The 25585-nt window shown below is 40.1% G+C and overlaps 2 protein-coding genes across 5 annotated transcripts in view; both read right to left on the reverse strand.

Moving 5' to 3' along the window:
- Positions 1-1209: 1209 nt before the first annotated feature.
- On the reverse strand, positions 1210-22065 carry pitpnb (phosphatidylinositol transfer protein, beta). Of its 2 annotated transcripts, XM_051411831.1 has the most exons (12): positions 21988-22065; positions 17296-17326; positions 16142-16287; positions 14221-14312; positions 13972-13979; positions 12516-12590; positions 11931-12014; positions 7380-7457; positions 7189-7293; positions 6226-6348; positions 5884-5970; positions 1210-4179 (listed from the first exon to the last, which is right to left on the reverse strand). In XM_051411831.1, the coding sequence occupies exons 1-11, from the start codon at positions 22005-22007 to the stop codon at positions 5923-5925; spliced, it is 810 nt and encodes a 269-aa protein (XP_051267791.1). In that variant the 5' UTR covers positions 22008-22065; the 3' UTR covers positions 1210-4179; positions 5884-5922. The 2 variants fall into 2 exon arrangements, with proteins under 2 accessions (XP_051267791.1, XP_051267789.1); XM_051411829.1 differs by lacking the exon at positions 5884-5970.
- Positions 22066-23313: 1248 nt separating this feature from the next.
- The window catches only part of ttc28 (tetratricopeptide repeat domain 28), a 125970-nt gene continuing 123698 nt past the window's right edge, over positions 23314-25585 (reverse strand). For all 3 annotated transcript variants that reach the window (XM_051411787.1, XM_051411786.1, XM_051411788.1), the window contains one exon: positions 23314-25187. In XM_051411787.1, coding sequence (XP_051267747.1) covers positions 24083-25187 — 1105 coding nt within the window. In that variant the 3' untranslated portion in view covers positions 23314-24082. The remainder of the gene's footprint in view (positions 25188-25585) is intronic.

Below are 25585 nucleotides of genomic sequence, written 5' to 3' on the forward strand. Positions count from 1 at the left end.
ATTTCCATGTATTTACTTGTCAAAACCACAGGGACCCACTGGAGAGGGGCTAGAGAGCTGCATGTGGCTCCGGAGCCACAGGTTGCCCAACCCCTGGTCCAGTCAGTGGTCCCACCAGGGGTCACCGAAGCTTCACGAGGGGGAGGTTCTGCATTTCATTCAGTTCTGTGTAGAAAACTAAATTAAATTGTTATTTTTAAAGGTTAGATTTTTTATTGAAGACGTAAACTTATCAGAGCTGAACATTCACAGAGCTTCAGTCTCTGATAAAAAGCCTCGTCCTGCGTTAGAAAAGTTCAAACAACCAAAGAGCTGATAGAACAATGAGAAGAAAACACTGAAAATGTAAAAAAAAGAAATTATGCCTGAATATGATTGTTAAAAATGATTTTAAAAAAATACAGAATACAAAATAATGTATAAAAATATCAGGAAAATTCATCCAAATGTCTAATTTTTATGTTTTTTCAGTTGTTCTCTATTATTTTAATGCACTGAATATACATTTATGAAAACAAAACACGTACTAAAAAGTTATTAATCAGGAACGTTTCTGTAACCTAAAAAACTGAGTTTGTGTTACTGAAACATTTTGATGAGATCAGTTTCAACAATTACTTGAGTTGAATAAACTTTACTGTTGTTTTGTCCGACCAAAAATCCCAAACTCTAAATTATTACAAATAAACTCATAAACTCTGTTTTGTGTGCCAAAAATCTTAATTAGTAAAAGCAACTAAAGCTGTCCGATAAATGTTTGTACAGTATTATAATACTTAAAGTACCTCAGATTTGTTTTAAAGATACATAAGAATTATTTAAAATACCTAAACTCCTTCCTCCTCATGGATAAATACAATATGTAGGGGTGAAATGTATATTTACTCAAGTAAACTACTGAACTCTTTACTCTATTACATTTAACTGACAGCTTACTTTGCAGATTAATACAGAATAAACAATAAAACAACTAAAGTTACAATCTAAGTCTGTTGGAAGTAAAACCCATTTTTCTTTTATCCCAAAACGTTCACAACCTGAAATAATCAGAAACAATGAGTCTGTAGTTCTTATTTCAGGAAAGCTTTCCAATTTCCCCTAAAAAATGTGGGCTCCCTAAACCAATCTTTATGTATTTTATAAGTTTAAGAAGCACATTACAAAATAAAAACACCCTGAGACAGACACACAAAAACAGGAAACAGCACATTGATTCTCTTATTTGTTCAAATTTATTAGATATTCTGTTATGTTCCATTGTCTAGACCTTCTGTCACAGCCTGAAAGCCGTGAAAAAAACAAAAAAAAGGAACTAATTGTATTACATTCACTACTAATTTCCCCTGAATTTTGCCTTATCAGAAAAGAGAAAATTGAATACACTGTGAATCTTTGTCTTTCAAAAACAAAAAGAAAAAGAAAAACATAAAAAAAAAAAAAGAAAACAGTAGATTTTGCAAGTGCTTATTCATGATTACAATAAAGAAAAACAGTATTTTGGACTCCATCTGTTCCCTAAGCTTTCTATCCCCCCCCCCTCACAGTCATACCCTGGCTGGCATCACTGGTAATGCTACAAAACTGAACATCACACAGCCTATTTCTAGTCTACAGGGCGACTCCTCGTCATCCTCAAACTCAGTCAGGCTTTTCACTCCTCATCGGTAATCTGAGGTCGAGCTGAATCCAGGTTTGATTTTGAGGAGAAGCCACCCGCCGCCCCCCCTTTTTTTGTTTGTTTGTTTTTAAAAGGATTTCCCTTCTTGTCTGATGCAGTTCAAGAGCTTCTCAAAAGCGACGATGTCCTGATCAAACGGAGGATAAATCGAGACAAAAGAAAGGAAAAATGTAAAGAATAATAAAAAATAAACTGTGTTGAGCATGCAGATCCAAATCTAGAGTTGTTTTTTGTTTGTTTTTTTGTAAAATCTCCCCTCGTGTATCGATGATATCATGGCTCCATGTCATGCTTGTACAGGTGTGAAACACTGTCAGCGTTCCTGCAGCTCAGGAACGTCCTGCATAGTTTGACACATCTGTCTCCTGGCTGTACATTCATAAGCATGGATGAGGTACAGTTAACTGCTCCACGGTACGCACACAGCACACTGTCCACAGAGCGGACATCACCTGCTCTGACAACATTATAACTTAACTTTAAGTTACTTCTAGCAGTACAGTATTGAATGATAGACCTGACAATGCTTAGTAGCTGTGAATATTCCATTCAAGTCAGTGTTTGTATGTACAGTATGTCCATTTTCTATAATGGGCCTATTATAAAGTACACTTATAACTCTCCTTTAAAACCTGTCCAACATTAACCACGCGCAGATAGGTTACCACAAAACCTACACACTCATACCTGATCCGATAAACAAAAGTCTTAATCACAGCTGAATTAACTGCACTAAGCTACGTCATGATCATATAAAACGTCACAGAACATTTCACCTATAGAGCCCGACGGGATCTGCATTACGCTCAAAATAAAGACGGCTAAAGTGAGCTCTTACAACCTCGAGTCAACGCAGCCTAAAAGAAATAAAAGGTAGTGATGCAGGAAAGAGAGCAGGATGAAGATGCTTTGAGGATCAAGGCTCCGACTAGATTCACCCAACACCGATTTAAAACTGACTTCATCCTTAAGAGTCAAGAAACTGAAGCTTAAACCTTCTTGTAGTTCAGGTAGATGAAAAGCTTTAAAAAGGAAAAAAGAAAAAAATCACTATACATGGTGAAAATAAAAAATAAAAACTATACACCCAGACTGCTTGTCAATCCACAACTGCAACAAACATCTGCCTGGACCCTTTTTGCTCTGTCAGTTGAGAGAGGAAGCGGTAGTTTGAGATATATATATGTATATATAAAAAAACTACCTTGATTCATGCACGCAGTGACGCACAGACTCTCATCCTCATTTGTTTTTAAAAAATAAAAATAAAAAGGTTCTGTGGAGGCTGTGTGTGTGTGTGTGTGTGTGTGTGGGGGGGTCCATCCAGGTTAAAGCCCTAGCCGAGAGAAGAAAGGACATGCAGCGACAGCATGAGGGAGTGCACCCACACCACCCAGACGTTATCCATCTCAGTCCCAAGAGTGACAGTCCTTTAAGAGCGAAGGCAGTTGATAACACAAACAAGCACACAGATGCACACACTAACACACACGTGTATCTGTACAGACTCTCCCGGAGGGCGCCAAAGCCCTTGCGCTAAAAAAAAATCATCAACACAAACAAATCCACTTGAGCGAAGCTGCATTGCAGCGACTATACACATGCATTGACAGTTTGGTGAGGAGTTGCTGTTGTCCACATGCACTTGTGACGGAGGCATGTTGAAATGTGGGACACTGTGTGGATGTGTGTGTGCGTGTGTGTGTGTGTGTGTGTGTGTGTGTGCGTGTGTGTGGGGGGGAATTATCCATCATGCAGGAGCATTAGAATTTTTTGCTTTGAACCATAAACAGGCGTGGATGAGCCTCCAAACTAAAACGGTAAAAGAAATAAAAATAAAAACATCAGTATTCCCAAACAACTGCCAGACAGAGGGGACAGTGAGACAACGGGGAGGAGATCCAGACATCTTTTTTTTCCTCTTTTTTCTTTTATATCAGGACAATAATATAGACAATACTGAGGGGAGAGACAAGGATTAAAGTAGAGACAGACAGTTATAATACAAGGGAAGGTAGGGAGATAAATGGTCCAATACCTGCTAAAAGTCATCTTATACCAATTTTTGTGGGAACCTGTATACTAAAAACATTCTAATTAATTTAAAAGGCTTGACTTTCTGAGTCACGGTTTACACACCTGAATAAAAACAAAGCCCATTGTAATAATCAACTACAATTACATATCAGGCAAGTTACGTTCTGTGCAAAGAGTTTTTTTTTTCCTTTTTATATGTATGCAAAACCATGTTTTTTTTTTGTTTGTTTTCTGAGTGAACAGGAGGCTTGTGATTGGGGGTAGGATCTGTACAGTACTGTTAACCAATCTTGTCAAACCCCCCAATGAATCATGTGAGACGGGAAGAGAAGAGGCGACGTCGGGGGCCACTTCCTCATCGTGGTGGACGTGTCTCTGATGACATCATCATGACAGGGTTTGGTTGATTTGCCTCATTGCTCATGAGCAGCACTGGTGCCTCGAATCGGACCTTTACTACGCAGCTGGGGGAGGACGGAGAGAGGAGAGACAAGGTTTGTGGTCAGTTTGGGGGATAAAAGAGTTGTAGAGAGGTTTAAATGTGTTCGCAATAAGCCGTGCACGTGCAAGAACACAAAGAGGGGGAAACATGTCGAGAGTTGTTATCTTTAATCCCACCGGTGCAAACAAAGAAAAGGGTGAAAACAAACTGAAAGTGGGTGAAGAGTTCAGTGAACGAGCTGTAAGAGAACGTTAACATGTGAGAAATGAGAGTCGATGAATAGCAGGCAGAAGGAAAAATGACTCAGAAGCACAACAGAATACGGCTCCATTCTTCATCTGTGGTTAAACAACTGAGGCTCAATGATTTCAGGGATGCACGATATGGATTATTTTTCAGCTGATACGATAACCGATATAATTACCTGCTTCCCACGGCCGATACCGATAAGATAACTGATCATTTTTACACACCTGATAGCAAGAAAGTCTAAGATATAATGAGCAAAGATGGATGATTTAATATTCCATAGCTCTGTTCTATTACATCTAACTGAAGTTCATCAGAAAACCTCACAAAAATACTTTGGCTTTAATATAAAACCTGATATTTCATTATAATATAAAATGATCATTATTGGATTACCTAGAATTATTGTGCATCCCTAATTTTGTTCTTCATAGCTGGCTTAAAGTTTACCCAAATCTTGAGTCGAAACCAGCAAGTGCAGCCTTTATATTGACAGTTTACATAAAAGAAACTGATGAAAAATGACCAAAACACTCACAGTGGTTTCACTCATCAGAAGCTGCAGATTTACTGTTTTACTTTGTTTTCTGTGCGGTAAAATTAGCATCTTTGGGTTTTCTATCTTTTAATATTTAACAGAACAATACTTAAGTTTGCAACAGTATAGGGAAAAGACTTTCCTCAGGAGGTGCCAATAGAAAAATATGAATAAAATTAGGATTTTAGATGAGAAATTCAAATGACCAAGATCTGATTGTGTAATTATCACCATTTATTTTCAAAATAAAGATATGTACCTAAACTCAAATAAAATTAATATATGTAAACAAATAAAATAAATGTCACTTTGTTTGGAGTATTATAAGCTAAAAAGATCCATCCAGCTACATGTTTATGACTCTTCATACGACATTTAGTTACGACATTGTGTGTCTGTATGACATGTACTACAATAAATATTATACACACACAGACTGAAACAATAAAGTCATATTAGTAAAATTATTAGCAACTTAAAGTAAGAATAAGTGTCTTTAATGTTCTTCATGAGTTTCATTAGTTATAATACAATAAAGATGCTTCCTCAGTTTTAAATTACAGTAAATAAAAGTGTCATCTATGCAGCCATATCGCCATATCAACGACTAATGAGTGAAATCAGATGAGCACGAGTGGTGTTAATCAAATGGTTTTGATTCCCTACTCAAAATAACTTCTAGGATAAACAAATTAAGCCAGCCAGCTAAAGTGCTGTAATATTTCAGCCTGGATTAGTTGAACCACAGAAGAAGAAAGGACGCCCATGAGATGAAAACAGAGGAAGATTAGAACGGGACGAAGACACGGGACTGAAAAGAAGCACAAAAGATCTGAAAACAAACGGGTAAAGTTAGACGGCAGCCGGACAGCAGTATTAAGAAAAAGGGTGGAGAATGATCCATGCAGCGCCACCACCTCTCCCTGTGTTGAGACTTACTCAGCCTGCCTCTAGTGTTTGACCTACAGCGACGGGCCTCTACTCGTCTGTCGCAGAGGTCCCTCGCACATCTCCCTTCTGACGCATCTAATGTGACATTCAGGGGGTAAAAAAAGGTTAAAATCGAGAAGGTTACAAGTGTGTTGAGTCGTCTCCAGCAGGCCGGTCAAAAACAGAATGATGATCAATCATTTGTACTTTTATCATTCACAGCAGAAGACTTTACTTCCTGTGTGAGCTCCTCAGATCAGAGAACATCTGGACATTCAGTCACCACATCGGGAAGAAGACAGTACAAGTCTGAGAGGACTGTTATTATAGTATATTTCCTGAGTTAATTACCTCCTCAAGCTCTTTTTGGGTCTCTTCTTCCATCCGCCTGATGTCCTCCATGGTCAAACCCACCCATCTGTCGATCCAGCAGAACAGCTGGCGGTGGAAGTTGGTGAAAATACGCTTTTCTTGCTGTGGAAGGAAGGAAGGAAAGGAGTTAAAGTGAAGTAAAAATCTCTTTTATTCTGCACAACCAATCGGTGGTTTAGAGACATAAACAGGGATCCAACTCTTAACAAATCATTCTGCAGGAGTTGCTCTATAATACAAGAGAGCATGTGTTTACAAATAAGATAAGATGTTCCTTTACTGATCGCCCTTAGGAGAAATTAAGTACTGAAGTGAAAATGGTCATATAAGGGTTAGGGTTGGTCTTTAACAGTAACAGTTCAAATCAAGTAGAATTTATTTTATTTTACAGAAGATTCATCTTACAGAAAGTTAAAGTACACTGTGAATGTATTTATCAACCACAACAACAATGTAAATTTGATAAACCTGCTCTGAAGTTGGCGATCTGAGTGAGGGGCTTCAATACAATGAAACATTTTCCAGGACAACATAAGATTATTTTCAGAATATTTGCTCATTTTAATCAATTTCCAGGTGTTTCCATGACTGGAAAACGAGTGCAGGGCCTGTGGGTAAACCAGGCAGGACTAAAGTGCTGGTGTGTCCTGCCTTTCAGTCCATGTCTCATCTTAAATATTTCACCAGCAGAACACAGAGAATTAGGTAAACTTCAAATATTTTTCTATTTAAATAGTTACACTTGGTAACGATTACTCTGCTATTGTCCTTCTCATCTCTTCCCTGAACTGAACTATGCTTGGGCTCAGTTAATGTTCTCTCTTAGAGCTACGTCTCCCTCTGCTGTTCAAAGCAGAAACATGCACTGGACTGGCATAATAAACAACTCAAGTTCCTCATTACAAACCATAAAAGTACAACATGAAAGATATGAATCGTTACCCTGTGGATGAAATTTTCCACTTTGGTCTGCAGACCCCACCATCTGAACTTGACAGTGACCAGTTTGTATGCACACATGTAAGGACAATCTGACTTCAGCTCGTTCTGTGACGGAAGAAAAGAGGAAGCAAAGACAGTGAACATCGTGATGTTCAACATTTGGTGCATCTGTCTGTGACTATATCAGGTACCTTCCATTCGGGGCCTAGAGGTCCTCTGCCTGTCTTGGCGGAGTGGAAAAGAGCAGGATCTTCTTCTGGCTTATAGTCCTAAAAAGAGAACAATAAAAACTGTAAGATCCTGTTAGAAACAGACTGTACCCGTCGACCACAGCTCACACTTTCACATAGGATTCTTTTATTGTTTGATCGTGTTACCTGGCTGCAGCATACAAAACAAACTGTATTGTTCCATAGAAACAGTAGTGCTCAAAAGCTCCACAGAGTGCCTTTAAAACCCCCTGCAGATATTCTGTTAGATTTGAGGTTTTAATAAAACAAAAACAACAACAACACAATTAGCTAGTTAAAAGTTCTTTGAATTACATCTGCTTTAGTTAAACTGCTGGACACAACATCAGGATTCACACTCTTCTTAGGAAATCATTTTCAGGACTTCTCCAGGACTTTTTCCATTCGTTTTTCTTTGACCACAGAGTTCAACACGATGTTTCTGCTGCATCAAATGGTAAGCAAATGTACCTTTGATCATTAATAACAGGCTGTATGCTTGTAGATGTGACCTTCTGCAGCATTTACAAAACAGATTTGACGCCAAAAGTTTGCTGCAAGCGCTGTGCAATTTAGTGCAATTTATTTCCATGACTGAAAAACTAGTCTTTAAAAATGTCCAGGTTTTCCAGATTTTCCAGGGCGTGTGGGAACCCTGAAGATGTCTTCACTGAAAGGTCCACTCTCAGTGTGTGCGCACTGGAGGTTTCCACATCACAAGAGGTTTGGATGGCAGTCGAGGTCCAGTTATGCAACTAATACAAGAATGATGTCACAAAATGATGTTTGTACTTGAGTTGTGTTAAACTCAGATTTAGGTTGAGCACAGAGAAACTTTCTCTCTGCAAATACATCATCCTACACAGTGAGGTCAAACATGAAGGTCAACAAACAAGAAGAAAACCACATTTTTGTGTCGAGGAGGATTTTATGTGTTGAGAAAATCCTCCTTTTTTATGATAAATATACCTTTTAAAAACTCATTTGATTTCTGGGCAACTGTAGAAACTGTCTCGGGCTGTCGCTGTGATTTAGGGTGGCTCAACAGCGCAGTATATGATATTATGGCCATTTTTGTTAATTACTTTGTAAAGGGTACAGCGGGACAATGTTTAATATCAGTACCCGCTTCTACTAATCACCTCCTCCCTCCTCCTCCTCCCCCTGCCTCCTGGGTCTGAGACTGTAACTGAGGAGGAGGCGACGTGACTTTCTCCTGTGTGGTATTAACTGGTAACGGCGATGCAGAAACATGGCGGTTCAACATGGCGTACTCTGTAGAAGACGACCCGCTCCCTCTGTAGATAAATACAGCTCCTTCTAAGGTAACAAAACACAACAATTCCTATATTCAGGTGATTATACGCTAATGAAAACACAGCTATGAATATTATATTACAGTTCTGCCAGTGGATCTTCCTCGATGTTACACACTGGACCTTTAAGAGAACGGGTTTAAACTAGTCCGTGCTGACTCACTCATACTGAAGCAGTTTAGTCACACTTCACCCTTCCAGCAAGTATTCAGTACTCCTGTACTGGGACACTGAAGAATCAACAACCACAATTATTTTTACTGCACCCGCCGCTGCCGCCCCCCCGCTACCCCCGAGCTCAAGCCTTGCTGTGCTGTTTTAATCCATCGGGTCTGTTGGGAAAGAGTGGTGAATAACTGGAGCAGATGGACATTCAGATTAAGCCTTGGCCTCGGCGCTGATCCACTTAAGTCATTATAGTAGAGGAGCTAGGATAAGAAATTCTGGGACAACTGTGACCCACCTGGATGAAAGTGGCTTAATGCCTCCTTTTAGATGTTAAACCTCGGGGCAACATGATGGTTGAGGTATTACTGACTGACAGGCGCCCACGACGGACTAATAAGAGGTTTTAAAAGACGGCTGAAAGTTTAATTTATCAGTGGCCGTGTGCCATTAAACACAGTATGAGGCCTTTAATGCTCTGTGATAGAATCAAATCCAATTTGAAGTGAAGTCAAATATTGTCAAATAACTGGTGTTTTTCTTGTAGCTTAATAAATGCAGTCCAACTGAATTCTCTTTCCACAATACTCTACAACTCTGCATTGGAAAAAAGCTGAATAGCAAAAACAGATAACATAAAAATAAAGATGCATGTCTTCGAGCTGCTCCATAGGCAGTGAATAAAGAACCAGCTGCTGGGACAGTGTGACAGCAGGAACGGGGATTTTACTGGGATACAGTCACAGCTAGAAAACTGAATGAACACTTTTTTTTGCAAAGCTTTCTGCGACGCATTAGAGACATTCACAGATTCACTGATGTCAATAGATAAATGTCAGCAGATGACAACATTCATTCAAGTCTTAATGGTCTGATTCTCAGCTGAGGGAGGCAGCTGTATGAGGAAGGAGATATGAAGATTTGGGATTTACTGACAGGAAACATGGGGAGACAACAAACACACCCGTGCCGAATCAAATGGTATCCTGTTCAATGTTGGCAGAGAGAAGATTGCAGAGACTCCTGTCGATTTTAAAGCTATTATATGTAACATTTCTACATTAAAATATCAAAAAAAAACCCAAAAAGAAATTTGTAATTTTGTTCCAGTATCGGTGCATTTCCTTTCTTGCCTCTTGTTGCTTTAACTTCTGGGTAAACCCCAGTCTTTGAACGTGAATAAAACTTTAATATTACCTGGTCCTGTTAACAATTTCTGTCTTTTCACAGTTTTTATTAGCAATGGTGATGGTTTAATAACAACAACAACAACTCCCATGATCCCACCATACTTCTATTGTTTTGATGTGAGCACCCCAGCTGCAAAAATTACATACTGTAGCTTTAAGACTGTATTTTTAATAGCCAGCCAAATGTTTGCATGAACAACAATAAGTATAACAATCCTAATCAGTCTGCTGTGGTAATCCACCATTAATGTCCTAGATATGCTCTTACATTCAAAACTACAATCTAATGTAACGGCCAACATAAACCGCCTCATATCTGTCCCCCCGTGGGAGTGTATGTTCTCTGAGTCGGGCTGCGTTCAGACCAACAGCAGCCCTGTGAGGAAATAACGAAGCGCTGTCATTAATCTGAGAGAGGACAGTCTGACGGCGCTCTGGGGGCGCCAACACAGACGGCTCCGGAAAAAAAACTGCTGGATCTGGCCCAGCTTATCGTCCAGCAAGTCAAATCACACATTCCTGGTGGATCGCTTTATAATGTGACCGCCATATTTCTGCTGTTTACCTCGCAAACTTCATTAAGAAAGATAACATAATTACTTAAGTAATAACTTTCTGGAGTTGTAAAACTCAGTGTCAGAGTATTATAAACCGCTGTGCAGTGTTTTTCCCTCTAAGAAGCCTTCAAGTGCATGTCTCTGTTACTCAAACTGGACTTCCTGGATCAAACTTCATATCTCACTTGTGCCTGAAGCAACGCACCCCCTACCAACATAATCCCCTGCAATGTTTTAACTCAGGGCTGATTTCAGTTCCACACAGGGCTCCTCCATCACTGCTGCTACTCTGACAAACTGCTGGAAAGAAGACGGTTTGGGAAGAACACTTGATTTAGTTTAGTTTAAATAAATCAGTGAGGATACATGAGATCAAAGAGCTCTTGTATTTCTCTGCTAAAGCTTCATTCAAATTCTGATTATAAAGCAGTAAAAATCTACTGTTATCAAACTAACACTGAGCTGTTCGTGGTATTGTGGTGTTAATGTATCATCGCTAATAAAAGACAGTGACAAAGGACAATCTGTATGGACCAAAGCCTGCACAGACTTACACTGACACTTATTACTGATCTAAATAACTGACAGCACAATCACAGGTCTGTTTTTGGATGGATTTCCCCTTTAAGAACTTTTTTAGGAGTGACTCTGAACGTACACACAAACTAGTAAATCATTGTGTTGTTTTTCCTAAGAGCACTAACCATTGTTAACATTTGCTCGGAGCTGTTATTGATTATGTGAATTCTTTATAGCACGATGATTCACACAGTTTGTGACTAATAAAGAGTGCTGGAGACTGACTACTGATGTGGGTACAGGCAGTTATAACTATAATTGCAGAGAAAAGAAGAAAGAATGCTTTTTACTCAACTGCAAGTCATTATAGACAGAGACAGTTTGACCATTGTGAGTAACAATACAAACAGTTCTTCCTCAATCTAAACATTAATTGAGCAGCCCCTCCGTCTTCATCTTTAGCTTGTTATTGTAATTTAAGTATTTTATAAAGTTCACTGAGGCTTTATGTATACTGGCCATGATAACTGTAGACAAATGAAGTTGATGAGTGGTTGCATGGCCATCCCGGCTCCTCTGCTACATTCAGTCAACCTGTATGACCACACTCTTCCTCAGGGTGGAGACATCCTGCTGTAAATCAGAGTTACCAACCCCAGCTCACCAGGCTGTGTGCTGTCTGATCACAGCCAATCCACTCAAAATATTTCTATATCTTCCTTGGTGGTGGTTTGTTAAAGCCCTTAGAACGGTTTAAAAACTCACCCCAGTGGCCACTTCTTCTTTGTTTGCAATATCTATGGGAGCCACCTCCACAGTCCTCCACGTCTGCTCGTCCAGGTCATGGACCTGAGACACAGAAGGAGAAAGACAAGCAAGTAAACTTCAGCTCAGTGCACGCGACACTGGGGACACTTTGTTTTTTATTCAAATCTGTAGAGTATAAATCAAATGAGATTCAAATTCAAAACCACACAGATGTGTTCTACCTTTTTCTCCTGCGTGTGTGTGTCAAACTATTCAGCCCAATAGGCAGCATAAGATAATAATAATAATAATAATAATAATAATAATAATAATAATAATAATAATAATAATGATAATCATCTTTATTAAAATGGGTGTTTTTTCTACATATAGTGAGTTTTTTAAAGCCCTGCTTGGGCTTCGAGAGTTTAGCTTTATAACAGAAAAGCCTACACTATAAATAGGGGGTGTATAGTTTGAAAGGGGCATTTATCAGGCAGGGAGGGTCTAATGAAAGATGTTCTCACATTGCATTATGGGTAGTGTAGGATACATATTGATATTAGGGTCTCAGAGTCTGGATATCTGCTTCAATTTACTTACATTTTCTACTGTTCCCATGTCAGGTTTGTGCCACGTCTCGATCTTAATCATAAAGTCGTCCTTCATGTACTCGTTCTAAAAATCAGATGAAAAGAAACAGTTTCACCGGGGGGATAATGAATATTTGACCTTTGGTTTTTAAAAAGGGATTAAACTCTATTTGGAGCCATTACTTAGAAATCAGGCACCGCTGCTAAACTGAAAGAGGTGCATTTGAATCTCAGCCAGCACAAACGGTACAAGGAACGCCATGAATGGAGGATTCTGAGAGATGTACTTAAACCCTACAGCTAAATCCCATTAACTCATCAGACAATTAGACTGAAACATCACTAGAGATGCTGCTCGGCTCGGCTCAGATCTATTTCTAACCCTCACAGCAGTGGCTCGCTTGCAGGTAATGTACAGCAATATTAGGCGGTGAAAACACGCACCGCACCACCACACAGACATTGGGATCAAATACTTGTGTTAGCCTGCTGCAAACATCCAGTAATATGTGTGTATAGTGGTCATAAATCTCAACATTAAGGCCCAACCACAGCAGCATTTAAAACAGCTAAATATCACAGAAAGAAATCAGTTGATTTCACTGGAAACACAGTGATCAGTGGGCGAAACAAATCTGCGCAAACCTTTTGCATCAAATTCAAATCTGTTGAACTTTTACATGCATATTTGCACCAAAGGCAAGCCATCTCGCCGGTGCTGACCTGTGAGGGAAAGGGGAGCCGGGGAGGGAAATATGCAGGAAGCTAGCGTAGCTAACTAGCTGAGTTGCAGCATTGACTTTTATTTAACCTCCTGTGTTGTGTGGGGGTATAAACTGCTCCACACAAGAGGAACGGTTTGCAGACAGTTGTGTGACAGGACTCGATGGCACAAATGTGTCCCTTGAAGACCGTTAATAACTCTTTATTGAATGAAATGATCCGGGGGACAGAACCCCGAGGGGTAGTAAAGCTAGCGCAAAGGTCAGCCATCTTTATGATCCAAAGAGACATTTAAAAATCTGTCTGGAGCCAAAAACATGTTTGAGCCATATAATGCGTAACAGGAAGCCAGCAGCATCGGTGGTGACAAACAAATCTGTCCACGCACTATTAAATTCTCCATTTTCCTCCCAGACTCTTTATAGATTTGGAATTAATAGCTAGCTGGGGAGACTGAGGACTAGCAGCCACCGCTATTGAGGTTCAGTATAATATAGAGGAAAAGACACCACGTCGGGAGGCACGCCGCTGCAGAGGGGCTGAAGAGCCACAGGTTGTCAACCCCTGGATTAGTGATAGCATGTTTCAAGGCTGGCTAGCACATAAGCCGTTAGCCCTGTGAGGAGTCACTATGTCACCAAGCTTCAAGAACCAAATACTGGGCGAAGAAGATGCGGTTGAATTTTGCTGTTTCACTTTCTTTAGGCCTTAAAAAGAGTTAAAAAGTTTGACAAACAACTCACCGTCACAACTGCAGAGGAAGGAAGGAAGGAAAGAAGGAAGGAAGGAAAAAGGAAACAAAAGAAATAGTTAGCTTCAGTATCAAAAATCAGGTCGACATTTATTATCTTTGAAAAACTGAACACAAAGTACGTATAGAAAAATACTGTATACGTCCATAAAATGTCCATTTATGTGAGGCTTTGATTACAAGCACACTGCAGTGAAAAGGCACCGAGTATGAACCGATTTACTCTTCGGTGTGAACTTACTAGTGCGACAGTATGGGTAGGCGTTCCAAGCCTTTTCGTGAAAAACTAATGCTCCCTCTGGTGCAATCATCTTCACATAACCTGGGACTTTACTGCAGAGGGAGAAAAAGAAAACAGACAATCAACTTCATGGTCCGAGTGGAGTAAAACATCCCTAGGTCTGGAGCAGAATGTGTAATTAAAACCTCAAATAAGCCCATTTTGTCTCGCCTTAAAGAGCCTCCTCGGGCTGAATTATAACCTTTTTATCAATTCTAGTACTTGTAATGAATTGTTTTTTTGTTGTTGGTTGCACTCGGCCAAAAGTCTAACACCTATTTCCTTCAATATCAAAGAACCAGTCACACAATATACATGTACAGAGGGCGGACAAAATAAGAGGAAACACCTGACAAAGAAGTGGATGACGCTTTGTCTTCAGAACAGCTTCAGATCTTCTTGTAGTTCTACATAGAAATTCAGTTTTTTTTTAGGTGGGATATGAAACATTTGATTAAGGAGGAAGGCTTCAAGTTATCTGAGAACGATGGTGGAGAGAATCTACTGTCTTCCCATAATGACGTGTGCTATCTCGGGACTGCTGAGGCCCGGAAAGGTCGTGAAGCTACTCTTGAATCTGTTTGGCAGTGTGTGCGGAGATCCTGAAATATGGAGAACATCACGCATTAATGGTGTTTGTCCTGCAAGTCAAAGCTGGTTCAGTTAAAATGGCTGCTTATTTTGGCTGTTGTACAACCACGCAGAGTAGTCATAAACACCTAATGTCTCCCGTCAGATCACTGCCAACACATTTCTGCCATCAGATTTAACAGCTGGCAACGAGGATGGTCTGTTAACGTTTTCCTGCGATCCAAACAAACACGACCAGATGGAGGCTAAAAAGTCAGATCGTGTTCCAGTTGCCAGCGCTCCGGCTTTTATGTGCCTTACTTCGGTTACTTGTTCGGGGCGTTGGCCAAAAGGTGATCACAATGCAATAAATGCCACCTCTGTGGGGTTGTCATTTATAAATAATAACTATTAAGTATCAGTTTTATGCATTTAAGGCTGTCACAAAGGAGTTTCCTCCGTTCTCTGGTATAAACTGAGGCTGCAGATGTTCACCTGTCTCTCCACTGGTTGTAAAGCTTGCAGTATCCAGGCTAAGTTATCACTGTATGTGTGAGTGTAAGTCAAAGGTTCTCTTTTTACTGGAGGATGATATTAAACACAGTGTTCATGAGACACATGAACTGGTATGTTACAGTCATTTTAAACATCTTTTCAGCAGCTACGGTTGTCATTAAACTGCTTACAAACATCTCAAAACAGGCAGAATGACATCAACAACCTGTTAGTTATGATCAATCAGTGCTAAAGACAAGTGAAAACACATAAAATAATACATAATTTACTAAAACAAAGCAGGGCTTATAGCCTATATGAGTGATCTGATATTAATATTTTCAGGGATTTAGAGAGTGAATAAAACCCCACTATTGATCTGTATCTAGAATTAAATGAAAGGATTCTGTCTTTAGAATTTACTCTTCTTTATTCTGGTGACAGCAACAGCTTGTTGCGTGTATCTCCGTTATTAATTATTCATGACAATTTCGCAGCGCTCCAAAATACACAATGGTTCAGTGCAGCATTTTTCAATATGACTGTCACTAAGTCAGCTCTTCTCAGCATTATTTCCTCCAAGTCTGAAGTTGAGCCATTATTGCTTGTTCACACGGTATTATTTATTCACTATAATGGTTCGCTTTCAGGAGAAATTGGAAACTATTCAGGACAACTGCTCGTAATTCGGTCAAAGCTGGTCACCCTAGGTGGTTCCATTATTTTGCCCACCCTATGTAGATATAAAGTCACAACCTTCCTCCTCTTATACACAACCTTAGAGTATATTAAAAGCACAGTTAATGCCAAGACTTGCCTCTTTAGATGGTATATTTTATGTGTGTATTGTCCCTTCTCCCCATCCTTCTCGTAAGGTTCGTTCTTGAGCACCTCGATGCCTTCTCCTCCTCCTGTCTCATTCTTGCTGGCCTCAGCCACAGAGTACAGCTGCCCTACTTGATACTGAGAAATGGGAAGAGAGCGAAGACACAGAGTGAATACGACACCTAAAACTACAGGGACAGATCCTGTGATTATTTGCTAGAATAGGCGAAGACTGGGCAGCTCCCCGAAGCAAAGGCAGGTGCTTCAACGATGTAGTACCACTAACAGACACTGGGTGCTACACAGAAAAGCCCAGACGTCTCTCTTTAAATGCATCTTACACAGTATGGTATCTATATATGAGGTTCTAAAAGAGGTTGTGTGCTTTAATGTTCATTAACAGGAGTCTTTGCTGATGTATTAAGTGATCTTTTAACTCAAATAAAGGCTTTAAAATATCCTTTTACCAACCTGTGGCTGAGCTCACAAAAAGCAACATCCATGTTTTACTACAGTCAGGAATAACATCCTAAATACATTATTAAAGTAAGTGTATTCTGCCTCCGAGTCATATGTTTTAATGTGGAATATTAGTGGCTTTTTCCAGGATGTTGCTGCTGATACAATTATTGTGAAGAAATACCAAAACTAGCAACACCCTGGCCATTTATATCTCATAAAAGCTAAATGCTCTACCTGCCAGCCACAGTGTTTTCCCCCTGCTAGAAAAGGCTATGAAATAGGGCCAATGTATGATGTCAGTGAATATCACAATGCAGTCTGAGCTCACTAAAACAAAAGTTGTCTATTTTTTTGGGTAGATAGAGCACAAATTAAACCGCACACAAAAAAATGTGATTTCTTTCAAGATGACAAAGAGATTGCAGTTTTTAAAAAGGCTGAGCTCACAGCCCAGTCCTCTCTGCAAACACCACCACCAGCCTGTCACACCAATACCAGCGCTCGCTAACAAAGGCTATTCTGTCTTAGTACGTGTCCCAGACCAAAGAGTGGAGGAGCATTGTGTGTACAGGAGAAGATAAACACAACATGCTGAAGCTGTAATATAAATTACAACACTTTAGGAAGGCTGCTTTTAAAAGAATCGTGTAATGTAAGTGAGGGCGCGGAGATAATGATACTCACCTCTTCCACAGAGACTGGCAACACTACACGGCTGAGAAAGAAGAAACAGGGGATAGGTGGGGCAGGAAATGGGAGAGAAAAAACAGATAAGTTGAACACATCTGTATACAAATGTTAAAGATTTCCCTTTTTTACACTTAAATATCCTTGGGATTTTGCACAGACTAAGCTTTTTCTCTGTATTAATATTACGACAAATGCTTGGAGCACTTAAAAACATCACAGTCTTTGTGATGATGAGGTACCGAGTGACCTAACAAAGATGGCAAAGCATGAAGTTGTGGATAAACTTTACTCTGACCATCTTTGGGGAAAAAATGAAGTGGCCCTGTGCTAAAAGAGGACAAAGTGTCTCCCAGTCTGAATATAAAAAACTCCAGCTCCCCAAAAGTATGTCATTTGGACATGGTTGCAGCTGACTTTGTGTTTATTACAAGTTTCCTAAACAATGACATTATCTGTATTAATTACAAAAAGAGTTATTTCAGATAATTATTAAGGTTTTTAATTAACATGTAACAATCCAGCCATCTAAAAAGTTCAATAATCCATGTATTTATTTAGTTTTGGTCGGTCACTATGTAGTTCACATTGTCCAGTTATGTGACAACCAGGAAAGGAAAAATTGGTATTTTTCAATCCAGTAAAATAACTTTTACAATAGTCCAACTTATGTAATGAAAATACAGTTCAAACTGTAGAGCAGCAGCTCAAACCGCAGTGCAACCAGAGCTTAATGCACTGCCAATGTATGGAGACGACAGCTCAATTATGCAATGAAGGAATCCACTGAACAGACACAGTAAAAAAAATGACTTTCTTCCCTGTAGCTTCCTGCCCTCTCAGGCGCCTCCTCCTCCTCCTCCTCCTCCTCTCACAGTTCATGCCCAGATTGGCAGATTCAGCACCCCACCCTTAACCTAAACATGAACTGATTGATGAAGCTTGCAGGGGGGGCAGGGGGTGCACGGGCTGGGAACACGCAGCCTGACAGTTCCTTAAGAGTCTATAATGTAAACAACTGGAAAGCCAGCATTATGCAATCTATTTATAGCCAAGAGAATTAAGAGAAAAACAGAGAGGATCTTATAGGTGAAGGTATAACGGTACTGTAAAAGACTTTTTGGGAACTTTATTCACTGTTTGGTTATGTTTCCCTGACAATGTCCAATGTCTGCAGCTTATTAATTGTTAGGATTTTCTGCATTTCTATTTCATTATGAGCTGAATATATCTTTCAGATTTGGGCCGTCTGTCGGACCAAACAAGGAAGAGAAAGCAGAGATAAAATAACAGGCAGATAAACAACACTGATACTGTTGTTACTCGTGCCAAAAATACATCCTCAACATCTGCATCTCCCAGCTCATAGACGGTATTCACCAGCTTTTGTTTTTCCACATTTTACCAAAAAGCATTGATCAATCAGGCCCAGTGGCGGGTTTAATCCTGTACTTTCCCTCCAACTCTTATCTCAATCTTACATTGGCTGTCAGCACAAGGTGAGAAATGAATCAATAAAACCACCAATAGTAAGATAGATTTGCTTCTATGCTTTTCCTGTGATATTCACTATCATTTTCTATTAAGTGTAGCAGCTTCAGTTTCATTTTACTGGAAAACAACAAGGCTTAGTAATCAAAAACCATTTGATTTTTTTGCTTCTACAAGAGATCAAACGTGACCATGACAAACTGCGATGTCCTCAAACCCCCCCCCAAACTGCTGACATGACACCAAAGAGGATCCAGTTCTCTTCAGCTTACAACCTGGTGTGTTAATGATTAATCAGTTACTGATTATTCGCTGTAAAGAAACTGATCGTGTTGTGCTAGGAGAACGGCCCCATGTCGATTGTTTAACCATCGAGGTAAAACATGCGTAACATAACGTGGCCAGAGATTGCTGCCAATATGCATCCTTAGTATTCAGTATCATGCATTCACCCAAATGAACTGACACTCGCCGACAGTCACTTTGTGGTACAGAGCAGGAACAGTGGCTGGAGCACAGAGGAGGTCTGCACTGGAAGTAGCTTTGTTGGATTATACAGCTCAAAACTTAAACAGTTTGACAAAAGCTGACCAGTCGCCGTTCGAGTGGTCCTTGTAGTCCAGGTAACCTGTAGTTACATAAGATCCTGTGTAAGCCCTTTATGGGCCTTTGCAGACCACAGACACCTGCAGCACAGGTACCGCGATACTTACACACACAGGGTCGAATCAGCCGGTTAAAAAAAAGGTTTGAATATTGAACTGCTTGGCTGATTCCTCTGTGCTACTTACAGAACTACGACCCCCAACTATTTCATTAATCTAGAGCCGTGCTGGATGACAGGGTGATTTGCTAAGCTCCTGGAAGCTTCACTGAGTCCAAAGTGGTCGAGGAGATCGCTTTAAGTGTGCAGGAGATGTTCTATCAATTAATCTAGAGGGGAAATTGATTAGTCTATTGACAGAAAATTAAGCATCTACTATTTTGGTAATTGGTTTATCGGTTAAAGTTATTTGTCAGGTAGAAATGTGATGATTTGCTTAATTCTGTGGCCATTAATGACACTAATTTTATTCCAACAAATCTCTAATGGATATTTTATAGATTCTACTTATTTATAATATTTTTTTAAAAAGAGTTAGCTGGAACCCTAAAGTAGCAAAGAGATCACTTGATTACAAACATACCATCACTTGCAGACCTTATGCACCACCATCTATACCTCAATGACCAAAGTTGAATTTCACAACAGTGATAACAACTCTTACATAGTTATGTAAGTGGTGCCGTGTTCAAAATGGCCATCTGGCACATATGTCAAACATTATATTACTTATTATAAAATATATGTAAAAGGCCAGGTTTGCACAAGCAATCACATTTAATTTAGAGTTGAATTGAACTGATTTAAAAAGCCTAAAAGACACTGAACAGGATCAGAAATGACCATGAAGTTGAATCAATACCTGGCAGTAAACAAAAACAAACATTTAACTTTCCCAAACATACTTTTCATATAGTAGCGTTCTCGTGTCCGGGCGAGTAATGTAAGGCGCCGAGACAGTTTATAGATACAGCCAATGTAATCCTGCTGCATCATTAATAACACAACCACACACACACACACACACACACACAACCGTGCAGTATGACAGAGCTCCCAGACGCCTCAGATTATTTACTTCTATGTGTGTGTAGTAAGAAAACGAACGAATGCAATCTTCTCTTCATGAGCTCCTCGACATATAGGGAAACCCTGAAAACTGATCAACCAAATGTTCTCTCTACTTCTGTGTATGATAAGCTCCTTTCAAACATGTTATGACATGTTTTGATTGTTTGCTTATTGATTATACTGCAAGCAAAGACAGATTATGTGTTTTTCCATAGTGAGACACTAGATTAGGAAGCAGTATGAGGGCATATTATTTATCTAACTAACTTTATATCCTCTGGCCAATATCATATTCATTATTTAACGTAATTAATCTGGTTTTTACTTCTTACTACACAGTTATATAACCGTCTCTGGTGTCAGATACTAAACACTCTAGCACCGTGTGAGTACAAGTGTTATAATATAATAATTTATCATTATAATAAACAGTGTCTGTTACAGACATACTGTCTGTCTGTGTGTCTTAGAAAGCACACACACACACATTGAACTCAGAGCTCCATCTGTTGTCTGTGATATAAGTTAGCACTAATGCTGAGTGTACACAGGGGGGACACGGGGGTTAGGTGTGTGTGTGTGTGTGTGTGTGTGTGTGTGTGTGTGTGTGTGTCCCATGGCTACAACAGGTACCGTTATCTGGAGCGGGTTATAGGTTAGCCACACAGTTAACAAGGTAGCTTTGCTGACACACAAAAAAATAAAAAGTGGACCAAAGCGACCACCGTACATCTCCAATAACAACAGATATTAAAGTGTGTGTGTGTGTGTGGGGGGGGTACTCTGTTAGCCGCCCAGTTAAAGGGCTAAAAGCTAGCGCCAACAAAGTAACAGCAAAGTAACCTCACGCTAGCTCGAAGGGTACCACTGCTAACATGCTAAAGGGCCAACATCTCCGTTCCCGCGGCGGGCTGAGTCTCAACCACACCGGCAGTCAGCTAATAGATAGATTGTGTGCTAATTAACTCCCTTACCTTACCTCCCCCCCCCTACCACCTCCCCCACCTCCTCACCCACCTCCTCTCCCTACGGAGATTGTCACGCTAGCAGCTAGCCGGCTGAGTTAGCCCAGCTAGCATTAATGGTAAATCCGACGGAGCAGAAAACCTTAATCTGTCACTCAAAGCTTCACACTACGGCTCTATACTGACACAGCACAGTGTTAGTGGCATACCCCCTCCCCTTTAAAGTCCTGTTAACTGACTGAGAGTGCGGACTGTTTTGTGTGTGTTTCCCTTTTTATGTAACTCATTTTCATTAAGAAGCTAATTATCCCCCCGCTCGGCTGCTAGCGTTAGCTCTGCGCTAGCAACGCCTAAAAGAGACCGGTGCGTCCCGTTATCCACGTCCCGATCCACCCCGCTCAAAGCGGGCGTTTTACGGGCTACACGGCGGTGAAATCCAGCGAGCGACAGCACTAAACGACACACGCGTGTTTACTCATCAGTATTGAGCTCTCAGTTGGATTAAAACGCCGCTCTGGATACGCGAAAAGACATTTTTTAAAAACACTTCAGACTCACTATTCCTTGATGAGCACCATCTTCGTCACCCGGGCTGCGCCTGCGCACTGAGAGGCGACGCCAGATAGAATTATCAACAAGTTCGTTCCGCCCTCCAGAATAAATCTGATTGGCTGAAGGATCGATACGTTCTTCCTTACAGTGTGCCGTACTGTATTGTGTGATTGGCAGATTAGTTATATAATAATATAATATAATAAAATAATTGTTATGTATTCAGTAAGAAAGAAAAGAGATTATAATTCACTTCCATTCAATATTTGTGAATCTAAACTGGAGTTGTGGAAAAGATTCAGAGAAATGTTTAGGTAATATATATATATATATATATATATATATATATATAAGAATATGTTGCACTGCTAAACTGCACATTCTGCACACACTTTGGCACATTCCTGCAAACTGTACAACTCTTCATTCATTTATTTAAATAACAGTTATATTTGTACATATTGTCTCTCTTTTTATATTTGTACACATTGTCTCTTTTTATTGTCTCTATTTTCATCATTATTTATATTTCTTTAGTGATTTGATTGTATTGTTTTGGCAAAGTAAATATTTTCACAATTTCCCCCAAATTTCAGAGCTTTTATGTCAGAATTATTTAATGACAAGGATTCACTGAAAGCAGCAACGGGTGTGGGAAAGACATGGAAATCTCTTGTTTGTCGCTTGTCATGTTTTTGCTCTCATTTTGTTGCATTCATCGTGTCTATTCTGCATCTCCCCTATACCTTTTGTTCAAGCTGTGGCACCTGATTGTTTAAAAATGCGTTTTTTTTAACAGATTAAAAGCCCAGTGTCGCCCATCATTAAATCAAATAATATTGTACATCATGAAAATGACTTTCGATATATATATCATGAGTAGAGTAAGTGGCGCCTGTCAGTTTTATATGATTGGGTCATTGTTACTGATGCATTAACATGTAAGTGGCACTTAAATGTTGTAGCTGGTTCGAGGTGGAGCTAATTTTAACTGCTTCATATCCCGTTTGGTAGTTTAATCTATGCATCATACTTTATAAATCAGAATTTATATAGTAAGTGGAGCAATTCAATCTATGCAGTGGAGTAAATTGAGTATAAAGTAGCAGAAAATAGAAATTCTCCGGTAATGTACAAGTACCTCATGATTGCTCTTAAGTACAGTGTTTAGTGAATGCTTTCAGTCACTTTACGTCACTCGATTAGAGCGAGTTTTTGAAGGATTGAGATCAACAATCCTCCTTCTGAAATCTGAGATTTACAGATTCATGTTTACTATAAGATCAGGCACAGAATTATTCCCTCTAGAATTGATTTCCGTCACAAAAGCAAGACAAGAAAAGGAACATTTTTAATTTTCAGCTTCTTGAGAATTGAGATATCTCTGATTTGGAGTCTGGCACTGCTGCAAAACTGTACATTATAAAGTCACTAACACACGGACGCACACAGCAAGAGGAAACCGTGCTGACCATCACACATAAACTCAAATCTCCGTAAAAAATATCAAAATGTTTTCTTTTAACTTCTTCCTCGGTTTAATTGTCTTTATAAAATGTATAATAATGACTGGAAAACACAGTTTACTTTACAAAATAAATGACAACAGTAAGCATTGATAATGACATTTAACAATAATTAATACGCAATAAATCCAAATCAAATTCAGGTCAACTTACACAAATATAGCGAGCATTTGGGTCGACACAAAATGTTCTCCTTTTCTCAGGCATTCAGTCAGCAGACTGTAAGTACAGTACATGGAGGCATTGAGACACATGCTCTCTAGTCAGTCATAAAAACACAATTAAAGCCAAAGACTCGACACTTCTCTTAGAGTCATTTTGTCCTTCCAGCTCTGTCCAGAAGAAGGCACAGTCATCACATTCAAAACATTAACATCCCTTCACAAAAAAAAGACATGTGAAATCACTGTCAGTATCAAACAGTACTGTTTTCATCCTTGTCTTCAGCAGGTATTGCTAAAAATGTGGTATTTAGCTGACAAATGGACAGCTTCTGTCATAGTACAAACACCAAAAAACGGGACAGACGACAGGTCCTCTGGCTCTGGGCTCAGCATGGCAAATGTCCCAAATTCTCAACATTTAGACGACGGAAAAAAATGTCCAGGTGAGAGAAACTTGTAGCCATTCCCAGAAGGAAGTTTGATGCCTCCTTTAGAAGAGGGAGGCGGAGGTGGTTTCGCCTCCAGTTTTTGGTGACCATTCGGTCTATCGCCAGTGTTGTGCTCCGCAGGTCCCTCTACATTTTTGCTGACAGACTCATGTCTAGGTGAGAGATTAAGCAAACCCAAAACATCTTTCTGAACTGTACTCATTTTCTTGTTCCCCCCTCGGAGTAAACTGGCAGGAGAGGGCACCTCGTGTTTCTGGCCAGCGTTGGCCCAGAAGGTTTTTAAATTATGAATTGCCTGCACTTTATTATCCTGTTTTGACTGGTTCAGTTCGGGGGTGTTTGCAGGGCTGGAGCAGGCTGAAACGGATCCTGTGGAGGAATAGGAAAGAGCAGGCGATGGGGCGCTGTCAGCAGGAGAGTGGGATGGTGAGATGTGGGCGGTGTAAGGTGAGGTAGGGTATTTCAGTTTAAGCTGAGCCTGCGAATGCACATCTGGGGAAACTGTGGGGAAAGGCTGCTCTTTCACAGAGAGAGATAAAGAGGGAGAGGAATGAGCTGGGCTGTTGTAGCCGGAGCTGACTTTCTGCAGCGACGAGGAGCGGGATGGAGGTTTAGGCCGAGTCGGTGGAGGTGTTGAAACAGAGGTGGAGGGGGAGGGAAGATGACTGGAGAGGGAAAGAGGAGAGGAGCTAGCTTTTAGACTCGCTCTACTGGGTGGTCTGCTAAACGCACTGGTCTCAGAGGGCTGAAACCCTCGTGCACCTCCAGAGGGAGTCATAGTTGGGGTTGTGGGAGTAGACAGAGAAGGCTGCCTGGCATGTGCCTCTTCTCTCCCCTCAGGCCCCCGCAGTGTCTTTCCTCTAATGTTTGCTTTCTGCAGACTCTCCACAGCTTGCATGTGGCTCTGGGTTTCTTCCAGAATCTTCTGGGCCAGTTCCTGGGGATCCAGTTGTCCTGCAGGCACCGTCCTCTCCTCCTGGGACTTGACCGTGCTGTCTGTCTCTGTACTCGACTGGTCCGACTCAGAGCTGCTAACCTTCCCTTTCCCAGTCCTCTGAGGAGATGAGCTGGAAAAAATAAAAAAACAGCTAAATTTACAGTTATATTGAAATGAGCCCTTCTGAGACTATAAATGCTATGTCATGTAGCTTTTGTAACGGTTACATTACCACTTGATTAACTGTAGAAAATATCAGAAAAGCCAAAAGATACATAACTGGGAGGATGGTGAGTTATTTCAGATGTCCAAAATAAAAGTCCTGCATGTTTTTTGTCTAAAAAGTTGGAGAACATTAGTGCTTAAATGGACATGAAGTTCTCACCGTGGAGAGTGGAAACATTTACCGGTTCAGCTCTACTTGTTTCTAATGCAAATCACCTTGTTTCAGGTTTCATTTAGTAAAATCAGTCTTGTTTCTAGTGCAGTGACTTGCTTTGTTCTTTCTTGTTTTCAGATACAGACAGA

The sequence above is a fragment of the Dicentrarchus labrax genome, unplaced genomic scaffold (genome assembly GCF_905237075.1).
Source record: "Dicentrarchus labrax unplaced genomic scaffold, dlabrax2021, whole genome shotgun sequence".
NCBI lineage: Eukaryota > Metazoa > Chordata > Actinopteri > Moronidae > Dicentrarchus > Dicentrarchus labrax.

What these genes read in the sequence shown, in the direction of transcription:
- pitpnb (XM_051411829.1), bottom strand. Translation starts at nt 22,007, where the DNA reads ATGGTGCTCATCAAGGAATA. An exon ending in ACATGGGAACAGTAGAAAAT is followed by an intron (nt 12,015 to 12,515) that starts GTAAGTAAATTG and finishes TCTGTGTCTCAG; the next exon opens with GTCCATGACCTGGACGAGCA. An exon ending in CCCAAAAAGAGCTTGAGGAG is followed by an intron (nt 4,180 to 6,225) that starts GTAATTAACTCA and finishes GTCCTCCCCCAG; the next exon opens with CTGCGTAGTAAAGGTCCGAT.